The following is a 15,350-nucleotide window of genomic DNA, read 5'->3' on the forward strand; positions in this document are numbered from 1 at the left end:
AACTGAGAACTGACATGACACTTTTTGTGCTCAATAATAGAGTAATTGTGGGCCACTAATAGACTAGTTGTGCCCAACTACTATCCCAACCATTGGACCTCACACCATTATTTAAAATTTATTGCATGATAAAAATTAAGAAAGGAAAATATTGTTTTAATTAGATAAAATAATGGGTATATTTAAATCTTTTGGATCTTTATTTTAGTTATCCTCATGCAATTTGATGATATTTTTTTTTTCATAAATTTGATATATGTTACTACCATGACAAATAATTTTTTTCTTTATTATTGAAACTATAAAACTAATTATAATAGTAATTAAATGTTAATTTAAAAAATGGATTATCTAGTATTCAATAAGATTACACATATTTACAGTTTAAAACTAAATTAAGTTACATACTTTATACATAATGTTTTCCCTAAGAGTAATGCTCATTGAACCCAAACCTTACACCAATCAAATTGAAGTGTAACCCTAAAACAATACAAAATTTAATCCTAAATTTAGATATAATATAAAACTAAGTCAAGTTAAATGGTAATCCATAATGTAATTTAAGACTAAACCAAACTAAACACTAAAACTAAAAGTAAATTTAACCTTAACCCATAACAAATTTTAATACTAACATTAAACCAAATTTAACCACAACCCTAATCTATACAAAATTGAAAGATAACTTTAAACCTAATTGAACACTAACCCTTAACCTAAGTTAAGACTAAACAAAATAAAACACTAACACAAAACCAAACTAAATCTTAATTCCGACCCATAACCAAATATAACACTAGCCCAAAACAAAATTAACCCATAACGGAATTTAACAATAACCCTAACCCTATACAAAATTGAATCCCAAAATTAAATATAATTAAATACTAAACCAAATTTTATAGCAACTCTAAACATAATTAAATACTAAACCTAATTTAATTGTAACTATAAATTTAATTGAACACTAGATCTAACACTAAATCAAATTGAAACATAACCAAAATTGTAACTTTAACCCTAACCATAGTTGAATTATAATCCTAGTTACTTAATAAATAAACATATATATAATATAAAAAATATGAATTAATAATATTATTTTAGTTATCTTCATATAATTTAATAATATAAAAATTGGATAATAAAATAATATTATCAATAATATAATATATTATATATAAAAATTTATATAATAATATTATACTATAATTATAATAAATTTATAACAATATAATAATAATATTGTGGGGATGTTTTGATTATGACTACTTGGATGAATAATGAAAATTTTAGTCCTATAAATCTATTTTTTTTATTTGATATATATTATAAGGTAACTAGCATGACAAATGAATTTTGCCCTCATTATTGAAACTAGGTGAAATATTTTGATACAAATTAATTAATTAATTGTGAAATATTGGTAGTTCCCATTACAAGATAAGTGAAGGACTAATATTAATTAAATAAATACAATATATTCTCTAGCAATATTGATATTCTATTTTCTAATATTCAACTAAGATGAGAATGAAAATTGAATTAAGAGGTTTCGAGGGAGTTCGCAAGATGGCTCTGCTACTTCTCGGCGATCTGGTGTTGCGATTGTATTTACTGGGTCCCTCTGACGGCTTTTCATTGGCGGCTTCAACTGCGGACTTCTCCCGAGGTGTTGACGTGGTTCTGGAGGAGGACTCCCTCATCCAACTGGTTTGCATTATCTTTTCCCTCTTTACTCTGCATTTATGTTTCCGTAGCTGCTTAGTTGTCTTTGTTCTTGCCGCCCCCTCTTGGGCGTATGTTTTCTCCGCCTTCAATGGAGGCTGAGACTGATGGAGATCCTCATTCCCAATCCTCGCCGCCTTCTGCCCAACCCCCTTTGCAACCAAAATCATTCTGCGAATCCATAGGTGGAGGCTCAAGCTTCGTCGTGAAAGACGCCAGGTTCGTGGCTACTGCAAATGGTGATGGAGTGGGTCCACAAGGCAAGGACCTTGGCTTTAGCCACAAACCTTTCATCATTTCCCCAAATGAAGCCATGGCAAATGAAATTACCTTTGAAAAAAATAGGTTGAAAGATTCTGCCATTTTCTTTGCCTATGTGGATGCTGATAAATGCCCTCCATGGAAATTCATGGATGACTAGTTTTACAATTACTAGAACCTAAAATTAGGGCTTCGTTTTTCTTTCTGTAGACAAATCCAAAAGGGGTTGTTCATCATATTTTTTAATTCACATGAAATGCAATCAAAGGTTTTAAATAAGTTATACTGGAATGTGGGTAAAATGACATTTCGTGCCCTAAACTGGTCCCTTGAAGCTAATCCTGAAGAAATCTTGGCTCTTTCGAGCCCTAGATGGGTAGTTCTTAAGCATATACCGCCATTTTTATGGAAGTTCATCCCTCAAATTGTCGAACCCCTCAGTAAATTTATCCCCATGGATGAAAACCCACATCTTGTTCCTCATCTGGATGCCAGAGTGCTCATCTCCATTCTACCTGGGATTAACTTGCCCAATTCCCTTTAGGTCAATATTGCAGAGGATGTGTTCTCCTGCCTGCTGGAATTCCTGGGAGGTCTAAACGGATGCTTCCTCTGTAAATATGAGGGATATGTGAGGAATAATTGCCCCATATTGAGAAAAAATACCTCTACCGCGGATGCTTCTAAACCTAATCCCGCCTCCAACAGCCACTCTATCCCTCCTGCTCAGCCCGCGGTGGACTCCGCCCCTACCTCTCACCCTGAACCTCCCATTCCCGTCTCAAACCCCCTGCTCCCTCCCTCTGTCGCGGCTCCACCTCTCCAACATTCGGATACCGCCTCCCCTGTCTTATCGGATGATGGATACCAAGTCGTGATGAATTCCAAAAAGCGCAGAAGGAAGAATGCACAACAATTGGTCCTGAATAAGGGTGGAGCTTCCTCTAAGCCTCCCCTACTCAATTTGCCTCACACCCCCTCTAAAGTTAAAAGCATAATTAATAGTTTTGAATCCCCTTGTGGTTTCTCTAGCAGTATCGTTAGTGGGGATGGCCTTGCTAACGTCTCTGAGAAGATCGAGGTCACCCCCTATAATGATAGCAATAGTGGTACAAATAGGGACTTATTCGTTAACTCTACCATGGCTCAGGTCATCGGTGCTAGCACTAGTGTTGCTAGGAACTCTGCTTTTTGCTCCTCTAGCATGCTCCCCCCACAAGAGCCTTGTTCGGAGGCAATTTCCCTATTGATAGAAGTAGAAGAATCTTTCCCAGGAAGTATCTGTCTGGAGGAAGATGTGCCTAGAGATGACCTTGAAGCACAAACAGATGGAATCTCTAAGCCTACTAGGAGGGGAAGGTCCATGGGGTCTAAAAATAAAACTAACTCTGCTAAGAAAAAGGACAAGGGATCCCCTGCTTGTGATAGCAGCTTCTTGGCTGCTAAAGGTCCATAACTACCCCATCTGGTTTACCATGAAATTCATCTCATGAAATGTGAGAGGCCTGGAGGCTCCAGACAGGAAGAGGATTATTAAACGTTTTTTGGATTCCCATAAAGAACTAGACTTCTTGATGCTCCAGGAACTCAAATCTGTCAATTTTACATTGGAAACCAATCTAAATGTCATTTGGAAAGACTCTATCAAGTTCTGCTCCAGCCATCTCAAGGGCAGGGGAGGTGTTGGCTTGCTCGTTAGCCCTAGATGGGCGAATTATATCACCAATAATGGCTGATCCCCTTGTAATAGGGTTGTTTGGGCCACAGTTAGTATTAATAATACCCTCCTTGGGATCTGTAACATCTATGCGTCTAATGACTATAATGAAAGAATTGCCCTCTGGGATTGGATTGCCTCCCTCCCCGACATACCTTGGATCATAGGGGGTGATTTTAACATGATAGAACATGGTGAGGACAAAATGGGAGGCACAACCTTTTGCTGGAAGGGTTCTGAAAAAGCCCATTGGGATAGGATGAAACATGTCAAAAATCTATTTGACCCCCTGCTTGGTAAGAAGGTTGAATCCAAGGGACTATGGAACACTTGGTGTAATTCTCAAATAGGTCCCAACAGAATCTATTGCAGGCTCGACCGTCTTTATGCCAATAAAGACCTCCTTTCATTTACCCCTAGCGCTTATGATAACCCTGTCATGGTATGCCCCTTTACTCTTTCTGATCATCACCCCATCTCCGCCCATATCAGATTAGCTGACCCTCTCCCCACCAATAGGGTAAGGCCTAAGAAGTTCATTCTCAATACTAACCTCCTCCTAGATATGGATGTTCTCTCTGCCATTAGCATTATCAGACTGATCAATAAAAGTAACAAAGATCTCACATCACAAATTGACAGATGGAACTTTAATATTAACTCTTGGCAAAACTCCTACAAACTATTGGTCAAAAAAGGGCCAAAGACTATAGGCATGAGGAAAGCATCCTCAACAACAACCTCTCAAGGATGGAAAGTGAAGTCCAGTCAGACCCCTCCAACCCTAAACTTGCTGCTAATGTGGCTAGGGCAAGGGATGCTCTAAGACGACACCAGCAAACCAAGATCAAGGGGGCCATGATTAGGGCCCGCACCGACTGGATGCAGTTTGGTGACAAAGGCTCCAAGTTTTTCTTTAACCTTAGGCAAAAACATAGCCAAGAAACAATTAATAGAATCATCACTGATAATGATGAGATCTCTAACCTTGATAAGATTAAAGAGGCCTTTTCTCTCTTCTACCAAAATCTATTCACCTCTGAGGAGTCTGAGGCAAATAAGACCCTTAGAATCAAGTTTCAAGCCATCATCCCCAGAAGGATCTCTGAGGAAGATGCCTGCCTCCTGAAGCGACATTTCTCCCTTAATGAAATCTAATGTACCATTAATTCCCTCCATGACGATAAAGCACCAGGGCCTGACGAGCTCCCTATTGAATTTTACAAAGCTAATAGTGACTGGATCTACTTTGACCTACTGGACATTTACAATGAGGCGGTCCTTAAAGGCTCTCTTGGAGGTTCTATCAATAAGGGCAATATCAAGCTCATACCCAAGGATGGGGATAAGGCCCACATAAAAAATTGGAGGCCCATTACTCTCCTCAATGTCTCCTATAAAATCTTGGCTAAAATGCTTGCTATGAGGCTGGAAAAAATCCTTCCTAGGTTCATATGCTCTACGTAGACCGGGTTCATTAAAGGTCGTTATATTCTGGAAAACCTTATCACCAATTGGGAAGCCATGGACTGGGCTAAGGTTTCTGGGCAAGATGCTACTATGTTTCTCCTAGAATTTGAAAAAGCCTATGATAGGGTGGAGTGGGGGTTTATTCTCTTGATGCTTGAATCCTTTGGTTTTCTTAGGGAATTTTGTTCCTTTGTTAGAGTCCTGCTACAGGATGCTTCCACGTAGATAGATGTTAATGGCTCCCTCTCACCTCCTATTTTGCTTTCCCACTCCATTCATCAGGGGTGCCCTCTGGCCCCTGCCCTATTCGTCATTGCCTCAGATGCGTTATACTATCTTCTCAGAGATAGCTCACTCTCCCCCAAAGTAACCGGAGTTAGGCTCCCTGATGACAATGAACTTATCAACATTCAATTTGCTGATGGCATAGCCCTCTTTGTCCAACTTACCAGAACTAACATAGATCACCTTAATCACAAACTCCACCTATTTGGCTCTATCTCGAGAGCTCGGATATCTAAGGCCAAGTCAACATTCCTTAGTTGGAAGGAGCACCCCCCAGACTGGTTTGAGAACTTTGAGTATCAATGGGGTGGCCCATCCAAGATTGTTCGATACCTTGGTGCCCCTTTTTCAGTATCCTCCTCCCTGAAGGATATGTGGCTCTGGGTTAAAGAGAAAATTGACAAGAAACTAAACAAATGGAACAATAGATTCCTCTCCCTAGCTGGTAGAGTTCAAGTTTGCCAAAAAATCCTCGCATCTTATAATATTTACTATTCCTCTACTTGGATGTTTAGCAATTACTAGATCCTCGATATTCAAAAGGCTATTAGACGGTTTCTCAGGTCGGATGGTAAAGGCAATAAGAAATTGCATGATGTTAATTGGAAGTGGTGTCACACTGAGAAAACTCTTGGTGGCCTTGGGTTAAAAGATCTTAGGACCCAAGGTATTGCTCTTGTGGCTAAGTGGATCTTCCATGCCTTGGAAGGGTAGGAGCCCTGGAAGGTTTTAATCAGAATCAACATTAAGAGGGCTATTTCGAAGAAGGCCAACACCTGGAAAGGATTACCTTTTGCCGATCTCGTAGCTAGTAATTTCCCTCTCTCTGTCCAAGGCTCCTGTGTGTTTAGGTCTATCTGGAAGGCCTGGGAACATGTTAGAGGATTTTTAGGAAACACTAGTGCCAGTAGTGGTGATCTTATCCATGGTGAGAGGTCTATTTGGTGGAACCTTCAACATGCGGGTAAGCCCTTGGCTCTCACACAGGGGTGCTCGGCTAGGGCTTGGGCTAGCAAAGGCATTAAGCTCTTCATTGATCTTTTGGAGCATGGGAATATCCTTTCTTAGGAAGAACTCAGTTTGAAATTCAACCTTCCTCCCTCTCAAAAAAGAACCTATCACTTGATTAAGTGGGCTTGTGTGGATCTTGGTTTACCTAAGGAGTGTTGTGTGGACTCGCATAGTTTCCTTTCAATTGAATGGTCTGATGGTATTCTTTTGTCTAAAATTAAGGCACAAAATATATATGCTAAGCTGAACTCTGATTCCTCTATTATCATTCATGCTAATATGTTATGGTACTCTGACCTCTCTGATCTACAGTGGTAGAAAATCTTTAGTAGGCTTTGGAAAAGTCCGATTGATCCCAAACTCAAGTGCTTTAAATGGTTGTTTCTGTTGAACAGGCTCCCTTTAAAAAGGAGCTATGATGCTTTTGATCTTTGTTCTATCTATAAACTCCCTGATACTGGCAGGCATATCTTCTTTGACTGCTCCATTGCTAAGGAGATCTGGTTAATGTTTGGTTTTTCTATCCCCGACCTTATAAACATGATGGAAGTTGTCTCTAGTTATATTCATGGCTTAAAAAAAGATGCTAATATTTTATGGTTTATTCTATCTGTTAATATCCTCTGGTATATATGGAAGATTAGGAATGCTGAGAGGTTCAAAGCTGAAACCAGGGCCCTTACTGAATCTTTCTGAAGACTCACTTTTTTTAACATTGCTATACAGGTTACTCTTACCATGAACATTGAAAGGAATGAGCTACTAAGATTCCTGAAAGACGGGCATGCAACTATGTTCATTTATGAAATGAAAGATGGATACGAATGGAGACGCAACATGGATAGCCTCTCATCCTTCGAGGAGGCGCTCAAGAGGCTGAACAATGAAGTTAGAGCTAACAAGAAGCCCTCCTACGACCAAGTTGAAATGCTATCTCATACCCTGAGCCATAAGAACATTGTCTGGATGGAAGGACCACAGGGGTGGATGGCTTGGATGGAAGCCATTGATGGCATCCTATCCTAGTTGGCATCCGGTCTCTCTTGTATTTTGGTTTTTTTTGGGTCATGCACTATGGCGCGATCTTAGACTCTCACTCTAGTTTAGCTTTTGGTTATGCTGTCATGTGGCGATGATAGCTATCTTTTTTTACTGTTCTCCCTTGATTTTTAATATAAAAAAAAATATTCAACTAAGATTACACATATTTACAAATATTATTGTTAAGATTGAATGAACTAACTTAAAAATAGAAAGATTACCAAATACATTCATTATATTTAAATAATTTTAATGTATTATGAATAAGGTTTGAATTATAATTAAGTAAACTTAATGTTAAAATGATATAGTGTATATGTCCCTATTCCTTCAAATAGAATTATCCTTCGATCATTCCTCAAAGCATGAAGAAGTGGATTTTTATTATGTATTAACAAGCATATTCTGCACATACATCATTGTAATTAATACAAAAAAATAGATTCCATTTTTTTTAAAATTGTTATTGCAAATCATCAATATGCTACTAAGTTACAATTGTGCAATACCCTTTCGGGATAAACATCAGTGTGGAAATTCGATGTCTACAACATAATATTTCTTAAAATAAAATAAATTAGAATTTGTGAATTTAAAGGATATCAACAATTTCATCTAAATTTAGGGATAACTATGACAATTATTGATATTGTTTATTGTTTACATAAATTTGTAAAATTAATAGCTTTACTAAACCATTCATTTATTTACTACATTTATATGTACTAGTTTGATTGATTACCTATTCATTAATTAAAATTAATGTTTTTCATATTGATTATAACTGCATAAGTTGTACAATTTTTATATTATATAAATTTTATATTAAATAATTTAAAATGTATAATTTTTTAAAATTTTGATTTCTATTGTAATAACATAGATGTCTTGAATATATTTATGTAAAATATTTTTTATTTAGATATATAATTTTTACAATGTTTATATAAAATTTGATACTCATTTATACAACAAAATATTAATATTTAGAATTAAATATATATTTTTAAATATTGTCTTATGAGAATTCTTTGCATGTTCTCTTCTTGAATACACTTATAATAAAGTTCTATACATATATATTTCTCTCTCTCTCCCTCTCCCTCTATATATTTTTCATATTTTCATCTCCATCTCCCTCCACCTCTCTTTATCTCTCTATCTATTATAATCCCTCTTCTTCTCTTACTTTATTTTCGTCTCTACCTCTATCTTCCTCTCTCCAAATCTATATCTAAAGATGTCTAACTCTCCCTATCCATCAATTTCTTTTCCTCTTTCTCCTCATCTCCCTCATCCTAGATATCTATATCTATCTATTTTTATCACTATCTATAGGTCTCCATTTCTCCACCCCTATATCTCTCCCTCTTTACGTCTTTCTATATATAAATTCCTATCTTTTTATTTCTATTGAGATCTCCCTCTTTCATTATCTCCTTCTCTTCATCTTTATATATTTACTTCTTCCCTCTCTCCTCTTTATCTTTATATCTACGCTTCCTTCTCTCGAAATCCCTCTCCTTCTCCCTCTCCATCTTGATATCTATCTCCTTACCCCCCTCCCTCTCTTGCTCTTCCCCCATTTATCTCCCCCATTTTATATCCCTATCTCTCCCTAATGCAATCATAACATGAGTTTGTTGGTAATTGATTTAGATTGCCTTCCTAATTTAGATTTTTTTATTCAATCATTTATGGATCTCTGTAAGTGGATGCAAAATTGAATTTGAAGTTATCACTTATCTATTGATTCATTTGTTGCACAAATACCTTTTTCTAAATGACCTACCAAATGACCTTATGTGCTGCACAAATGCATGCGAAAAAATAAAAACTAAAAAAATTCCCAATGGACATTCCACACCTCTTCGACATACCCGTTGCACACCAAGGTGCAATTGATAGAATAGTATACTTTAAGCATTTGTAAAAACTATTTTATATATTATTTAAAAATATATAAAATATTAAATATTTAGTCAATGATAATTATGTATTTTTAAATATGTAGTTTTATAATATTAATATTAGATTATTTTAGTATGGTAATTAATAAAGTTTAGTTAATTATGAATATTAGATTCTTTTAAAATCATAACTAATACATTTTAATTAATAGATCAAGTGAACAATGTGTATTATGAGTCATTTGAAGAACTAAAAACATTCTTCAGGAAAGATGAGATACTACTTGTAAGCTATTATGAACCAACTAAAAAATGTAAAGTATCATACATATATTTATAAAGAAGAGATTATGTATCTCAATCTCAATATCCATCAAACCAAGTGACCTTTGGTTCTTTAATAATATTAGAAATCGAAATATTATTTATACTAAGTAAATATATTTTGAAAATTATATTAGAATTGTGGGGAATATTTATAGATTTAGATGAGACAAGCATATCTTCTAGGTCTCTCCCACCTCTCTCAATCTCCTTCTCTGTCTTTCACCTCTCTCTTTCCCCGTAGGTCTCTCACCTCTCTATCTGTCCCATCTCTAGTTTTCTGCCTCCCTCTCCATCTCTCTCCCGCCTCCTTACCCATCATTTTGTGAACTCTCTCCAATTCTTTCTCCCTCGAATAATTAAAAAGTATAATAATACATTTTAAGAATATCATATTTTAACCATTATGTTCAATATAATCTATACATAATTTTGATGGAAGTAGCTATGTAGCCCCGTTAAAATAAGTTATATAAGGGACAAATGTTACGTACAGTTTTAAAGATAATTTTTTTAAAATAACATGATATAAGGCCAATTACGGATCAAATATTTGTTTAAGGACAATGTTTTGGTGAATAGATGTGGAATTGGAATCTGAGAGAGAATTGGCATGGAGTGGCCACTCCAACCTTATAAAGGCCTCTCGTCATTATCCTTGTTAGAGACAACATTTAAGTGTAAAGGCAATATCTATTTTATTAAAAATGGCCCAGATTTTGTCCTCTCCGCTCTTTTCGTTTTTCAATGCTAGCGCTCGATATCCACTATGGATTTCAAAGAAAGCCCATGGATATTCGCCTTCTGGAAATCGCTCGCGCTCAAAGAGTTTGGGTATTTTTTTCTTTCTTTGTTCAAACTGTTCGTAATCCTGAAACTGAAAACCTAATTATCATTGTTGTTTTCAATTGTTTGCAGCTTGCCACAACATACCATCTGCTGTTGTCGGAGAGGATGTGAAAATTCATCAGAGTAATAATTATCAGAAAATACACTCTTTATTTTGTCAACTTTTGAGTCTAAACTGTGAAATATTTGAGGATTAAATAACTTAACGCTGTCCTTATTGCAGCTTTAACGATAGCGCATACGGAGCATAAAATCAATCGTAATCACGAGAAAAAAGATTATGTTCATTCTATTTCAACATTTGAAGAGGTATTGAGTACAAATTCAGTTTGGTTCCCCTGCAAAAATTTAGAAGGGTCGGCATTTTTTTAGCACTTTTTTTGGAAACCTATTGTTTGAGTGTTCTAAGAAGATTTGGATTTGTCACTGAAATATGTAGAACCCAAAACTCTGCGGAAATAAAAGATGTGCAGGCAGAGGAAATCTGATAAATCTAATTGAGTGTTATTGTTTCAGGCACCCTTGGACGAGATGGATAAGAGAATAGAGGAATTGGTCGCAGAGATCAAAATGCTCTTTAATTCGATGGAAGATGGGGAAATAAGTCCCTCTGCTTACGATACTGCGTGGGTAGCGAGAGTTCCTGCCACTGATGGCTCCCCTAAACCCCAGTTTCCTAAAATGGTGGACTGGATTCTTCACAATCAGTTACCGGACGGTTCCTGGGGAGAGAAGCGTCGCATTTTAGCGTGTGATAGATTACTCAATACTCTTTCCTGCATAGTTACTCTAGCCTTCTGGGGCGTTGGAAACAATCAAGTGAACCGAGGTGATTCCATTTCCTTTTTCGTCTTGCCTTTCGTTTTGTGGTTTCTTGCATTTTCTTCTACATTTTGCCAATATATTTTTATTAGCTATTGTTTTTATTTGGGATAATATAATTTAGAATTTTTCATTAGGAGATAAAATTTATGAATCAGATTTACCTTTAAAACGGACGAAGAGTTTAACTTGTGGGTCAGGGTAGGTCTTAATTTCTTAAGGAGAAATACAGAAGGAATGATTAAAGCAGCACTAAGTCACCATCGATCCAAGGGATTTGAAATAGTCTTTCCTGCACTGCTGAATGAAGCCAAACTTTTGGGTTTGGATCTTCCTTACGAACTACCTATCATAAAGCAAATATACGAAATGCGGGACTCTGAATTGAAAATGTGAAATTCTAACCCATATTTTGGTATTATCTATTTGTGAGATGTCTTGATTTGAGGTTCGCATAAACTTAAGATGTAACTGACTGAATAAGTTTATTGTGAACTAGAGCAACTGTTGAAGATCTACACAGCCGTCCCTCAACAATGTTGCAGTGTCTGGAAGGGATACAAGAAGTAGTAGATTGGAAAAATATCCTGAAACTGCAATCCGAGGATGGATCTTTCTCAGGCTCCCCAGCATCTACAGCTTGCGTATTTATGCACACAGGAGACAAGAATTGTCTACGATATTTAAGGAACCTTGTTACAAAGTTTGGAAACCATGGTAATTCTTGTATTTCATACTCGCGAGCACTATTGATTGAATATTGGATTCTAACACTAAAATGTTTACTAGATTGTATTTAATACTCGTAAGCATTATGTTTGGATGGCAGTGCCGTGTATGTATCCGGTGGATATAGAGGAGCGTTTGAGAGCGGTAGATAGTATTGAATGTCTTGGGCTTGAACGCCATTTCGAAACGGAGATTAAACAAGCCATGGATTATGTGTTCCAGTGAGTAATAGTTTCTCCATTGTTGTGATTTTTCAAATTAATGTCAAGATTATTTGACTTCTCAATTTGGATTTGGTAGGTACTGGGGTGAAAGAGGCGTTGGATTTGGAAGGGAGAGCCTGGTTCAAGATATCGATCTCACAGCCACGGGCTTCAGACTTCTCAGGACTTTCGGCTACGCTGTATCTTCTGGTATACAAATGAATCAGATGAGCACTCATTCAAAGCTTAATCGTGTGTTTAATTTCCAGAATTATTCGATCGGTATTTATCTCTAAGAATTTAATTTGACAGATGTTCTGCAAAACATAAAAGGCGAGGCTGAAGAACTTTGTAAGCTGTATGGTGTTGAAAATGGCGCAGGAATAACCACTATATTGAACCTGTATAGATGTTCACAGCTTAATTTCCCGGGCGAAAATGTAATGAGAGAAATAGGAGCATTTACAAAAGATTACTTGACCAAATGGCTGGAAAGAGAGAACTTTTCTCAGGCGAAGGTTGTGAAGGAAAACCTTCGCCAAGAGGTATTGGGAATTGTTGCCTTCTCTAAATTTTTTATCTTTGTCTTACTACTGAACTTAATAATATAAATTCTGATTTGCAATTTTTTTCTTCTTATCCAGGTTGAATACGCCTTGTCTGCCCGGTGGAATAGAAATATGCCAAGGCTGATTACTAGAAATCACATAGTTGTGTTTAACCCCGATGACCTATGGCTGGGGAAGACTTTATATCAGTGAGATACAGTTTGTTTTATATGATTATAGTCTGATTGCATTTGATTTTACATATATTGTCTCTATTGCGCATACCGCTAATCCAGGTTGACTGTAATGTACACCCTACAGACTGCCAAATGCGAGCAACGACAAGTATTTAGAATTGGCCAAACTCGACTTTAACCGCATTCAGGCTACACACAGATCAGAAATACAACATATTAAGAGGTAAAATGGACGAGTTAAAAAACCGTTTGAAATAGGCCCTGTTATTGAGACAATCTAATCAAAGCACAAGTAAAAAATTAATATATGTTTTTCCCAAGATCTTAGATGAAAGCTATTAACATGAGATCATTGCGTTCTTAAAGATGGTACAAGGAGTGCAAATTTCCGCAGTTGGATTTTTTTCGTCACAGAGAAGTGGCAATTTACTGGTCGTCTGCAGCGGCGATGTTTGAACCACAATACACCAACTGTAGACTCGATTATACAAAGGCCGGAATTCTGGTTACTGTCGTAGATGACCTCAACGACACCTATGGAACTCTGAACCAATTAAAGCTCTTCAATGAAGCTTTCGGAAGGTCAGCGCATTCATTCCCCATCCCATCTTACTTTAACAGATTGGCTATATTAACTCTCCTCTTTTGGGCTGCAGATGGGATCCATCAAAAATCGACCAACTGCCAGAGGACATGAAAATAGCTTTCACGGGCCTCTGTAATACTTTGACCGATATATCTGAACGAGCACGGGAGGTTCAAGGTCGAGATGTGCTTCCTTACCTGCACCAACAGGTAAATACTTTGCCTTGAACCCTTTACCCCTTTTTGAATAGCATTTTTTAAATCGGTTCAGATTTCAGCAGCAAATGGGAGAATAGTAGTCTAACAAGATTTGTTTGTTTATTAATGCGGGATTCAGTGGTTGAATCATCTGTTCAGTTTGACAAAAGAAAGAGAATGGATGTTAAAAAGTTACTCACCCTCTTTCGATGAATATATGAAGAATGGCTTAGCGTCGGTAGCACTGGAAGTAACTACCCTGACGCCAATATTTTCTACGGGAGAGTTTCTTCCTGATAACATTCTCGAGAAGCTGGACTTTCGAGGCGACTTTCTCAATGTCGTGTGTCTCACAGGCCGTCTTGTGAACGATTTTAGAACTTTCCAGGTGAGCCTCACTTTGCCTCCCTTCATTTGTACACTTTCTAAACACGCTTGACAATGTTATTACCTAAAACGTATTTTACATTGGTAATTTAGGGCGAAATAGATCACGGGGAGTTGGCTTCCTTCGTGCAATGTTACACTAATGAGCACCCTGGATGCACTGAAGAAGAGGTCCTGAATTATCTGGAAGGGATGAACGAAGAGGCCCTTACTAAATTGAACTACCACTTTCTAATGCGTGCAGACATACCCAAGTGTTACAGAGCACTTCTTTTCAACACAGCCAGGGTAATGCAAGTGATTTACAGGAAGGACGACGGCTTTCTAAATGCCGCCGAAGACCTTGAAGACATTATTAAAACGTCTCTCTACGAACCAGTGCTGTAATAGATTTCGTACTGTTATGGGGTCTTGAAGTCCCAACTTGCACTGCAGAATAAAATGCTTATTGAACTTTGTGGGAAGGCGCAGCATAACTTTAGCCATATTCCACTTCTTTTTAGTAAATAGTTTATTTTCGAATTTTATTTTTGGAACGGAGAATGTTATATATCATGTCTTGTTTTATCTTATTTTTTAGTCCATTAATCTTGTAGAGTATATTATTTTATTAAAAAGATTTATGAAGATACAATTAACTATTAATATAATTTTTAATTGTCTTGCATGTTTATTAGTTGCCAAGAAGGACATGGAGTTGAATAAGGTTGCACTCTTGCACTCATTAAATATTAAAGATGTAATTGATTCATATATTTAGAGACAAGTGGCAATGATTCTATTTTATTCAGAGTAATAAAATAATACTTATAGAGAAATTGGAATATGCATGCATTTACCTGTCATCTACACGTCAAATTTATTCAAAATCAATTTTTTGTTTACAGATATTTGTATGTCATTGTAGATGCCTCTTGACATAAATATATAATTTCTAGTCTTTATTGATTGTTGTAGTAATTTTTTTTATTTGAAGGTGTGAAATTTTTGTGATATTTCATTCAAAATATTGATAACAAAAAAATTCACATGGTCAGATTTAGAAAATATTACAACACTGTAAGTACACAAAAGGTTTTCCC

The 15,350-nt window shown here is 36.4% G+C and overlaps 1 protein-coding gene across 1 annotated transcript; it reads left to right on the plus strand.

Moving 5' to 3' along the window:
- Positions 1–10,457: 10,457 nt before the first annotated feature.
- Positions 10,458–14,655, plus strand: LOC131078761 (bifunctional levopimaradiene synthase, chloroplastic). The gene is made up of 15 exons (XM_058016526.2): positions 10,458–10,584; positions 10,669–10,722; positions 10,823–10,908; positions 11,116–11,428; positions 11,627–11,813; positions 11,921–12,138; positions 12,251–12,371; positions 12,451–12,563; positions 12,666–12,898; positions 12,998–13,110; positions 13,223–13,321; positions 13,465–13,680; positions 13,755–13,893; positions 14,021–14,269; positions 14,362–14,655. Exons 1-15 carry the CDS (start codon positions 10,458–10,460, stop codon positions 14,653–14,655), a joined length of 2,562 nt encoding a protein of 853 aa, XP_057872509.2.
- Positions 14,656–15,350: the final 695 nt, after the last annotated feature.

This window comes from Cryptomeria japonica, chromosome 7 (assembly GCF_030272615.1).
Source record: "Cryptomeria japonica chromosome 7, Sugi_1.0, whole genome shotgun sequence".
Classification (NCBI taxonomy): Eukaryota; Viridiplantae; Streptophyta; class Pinopsida; order Cupressales; family Cupressaceae; genus Cryptomeria; species Cryptomeria japonica.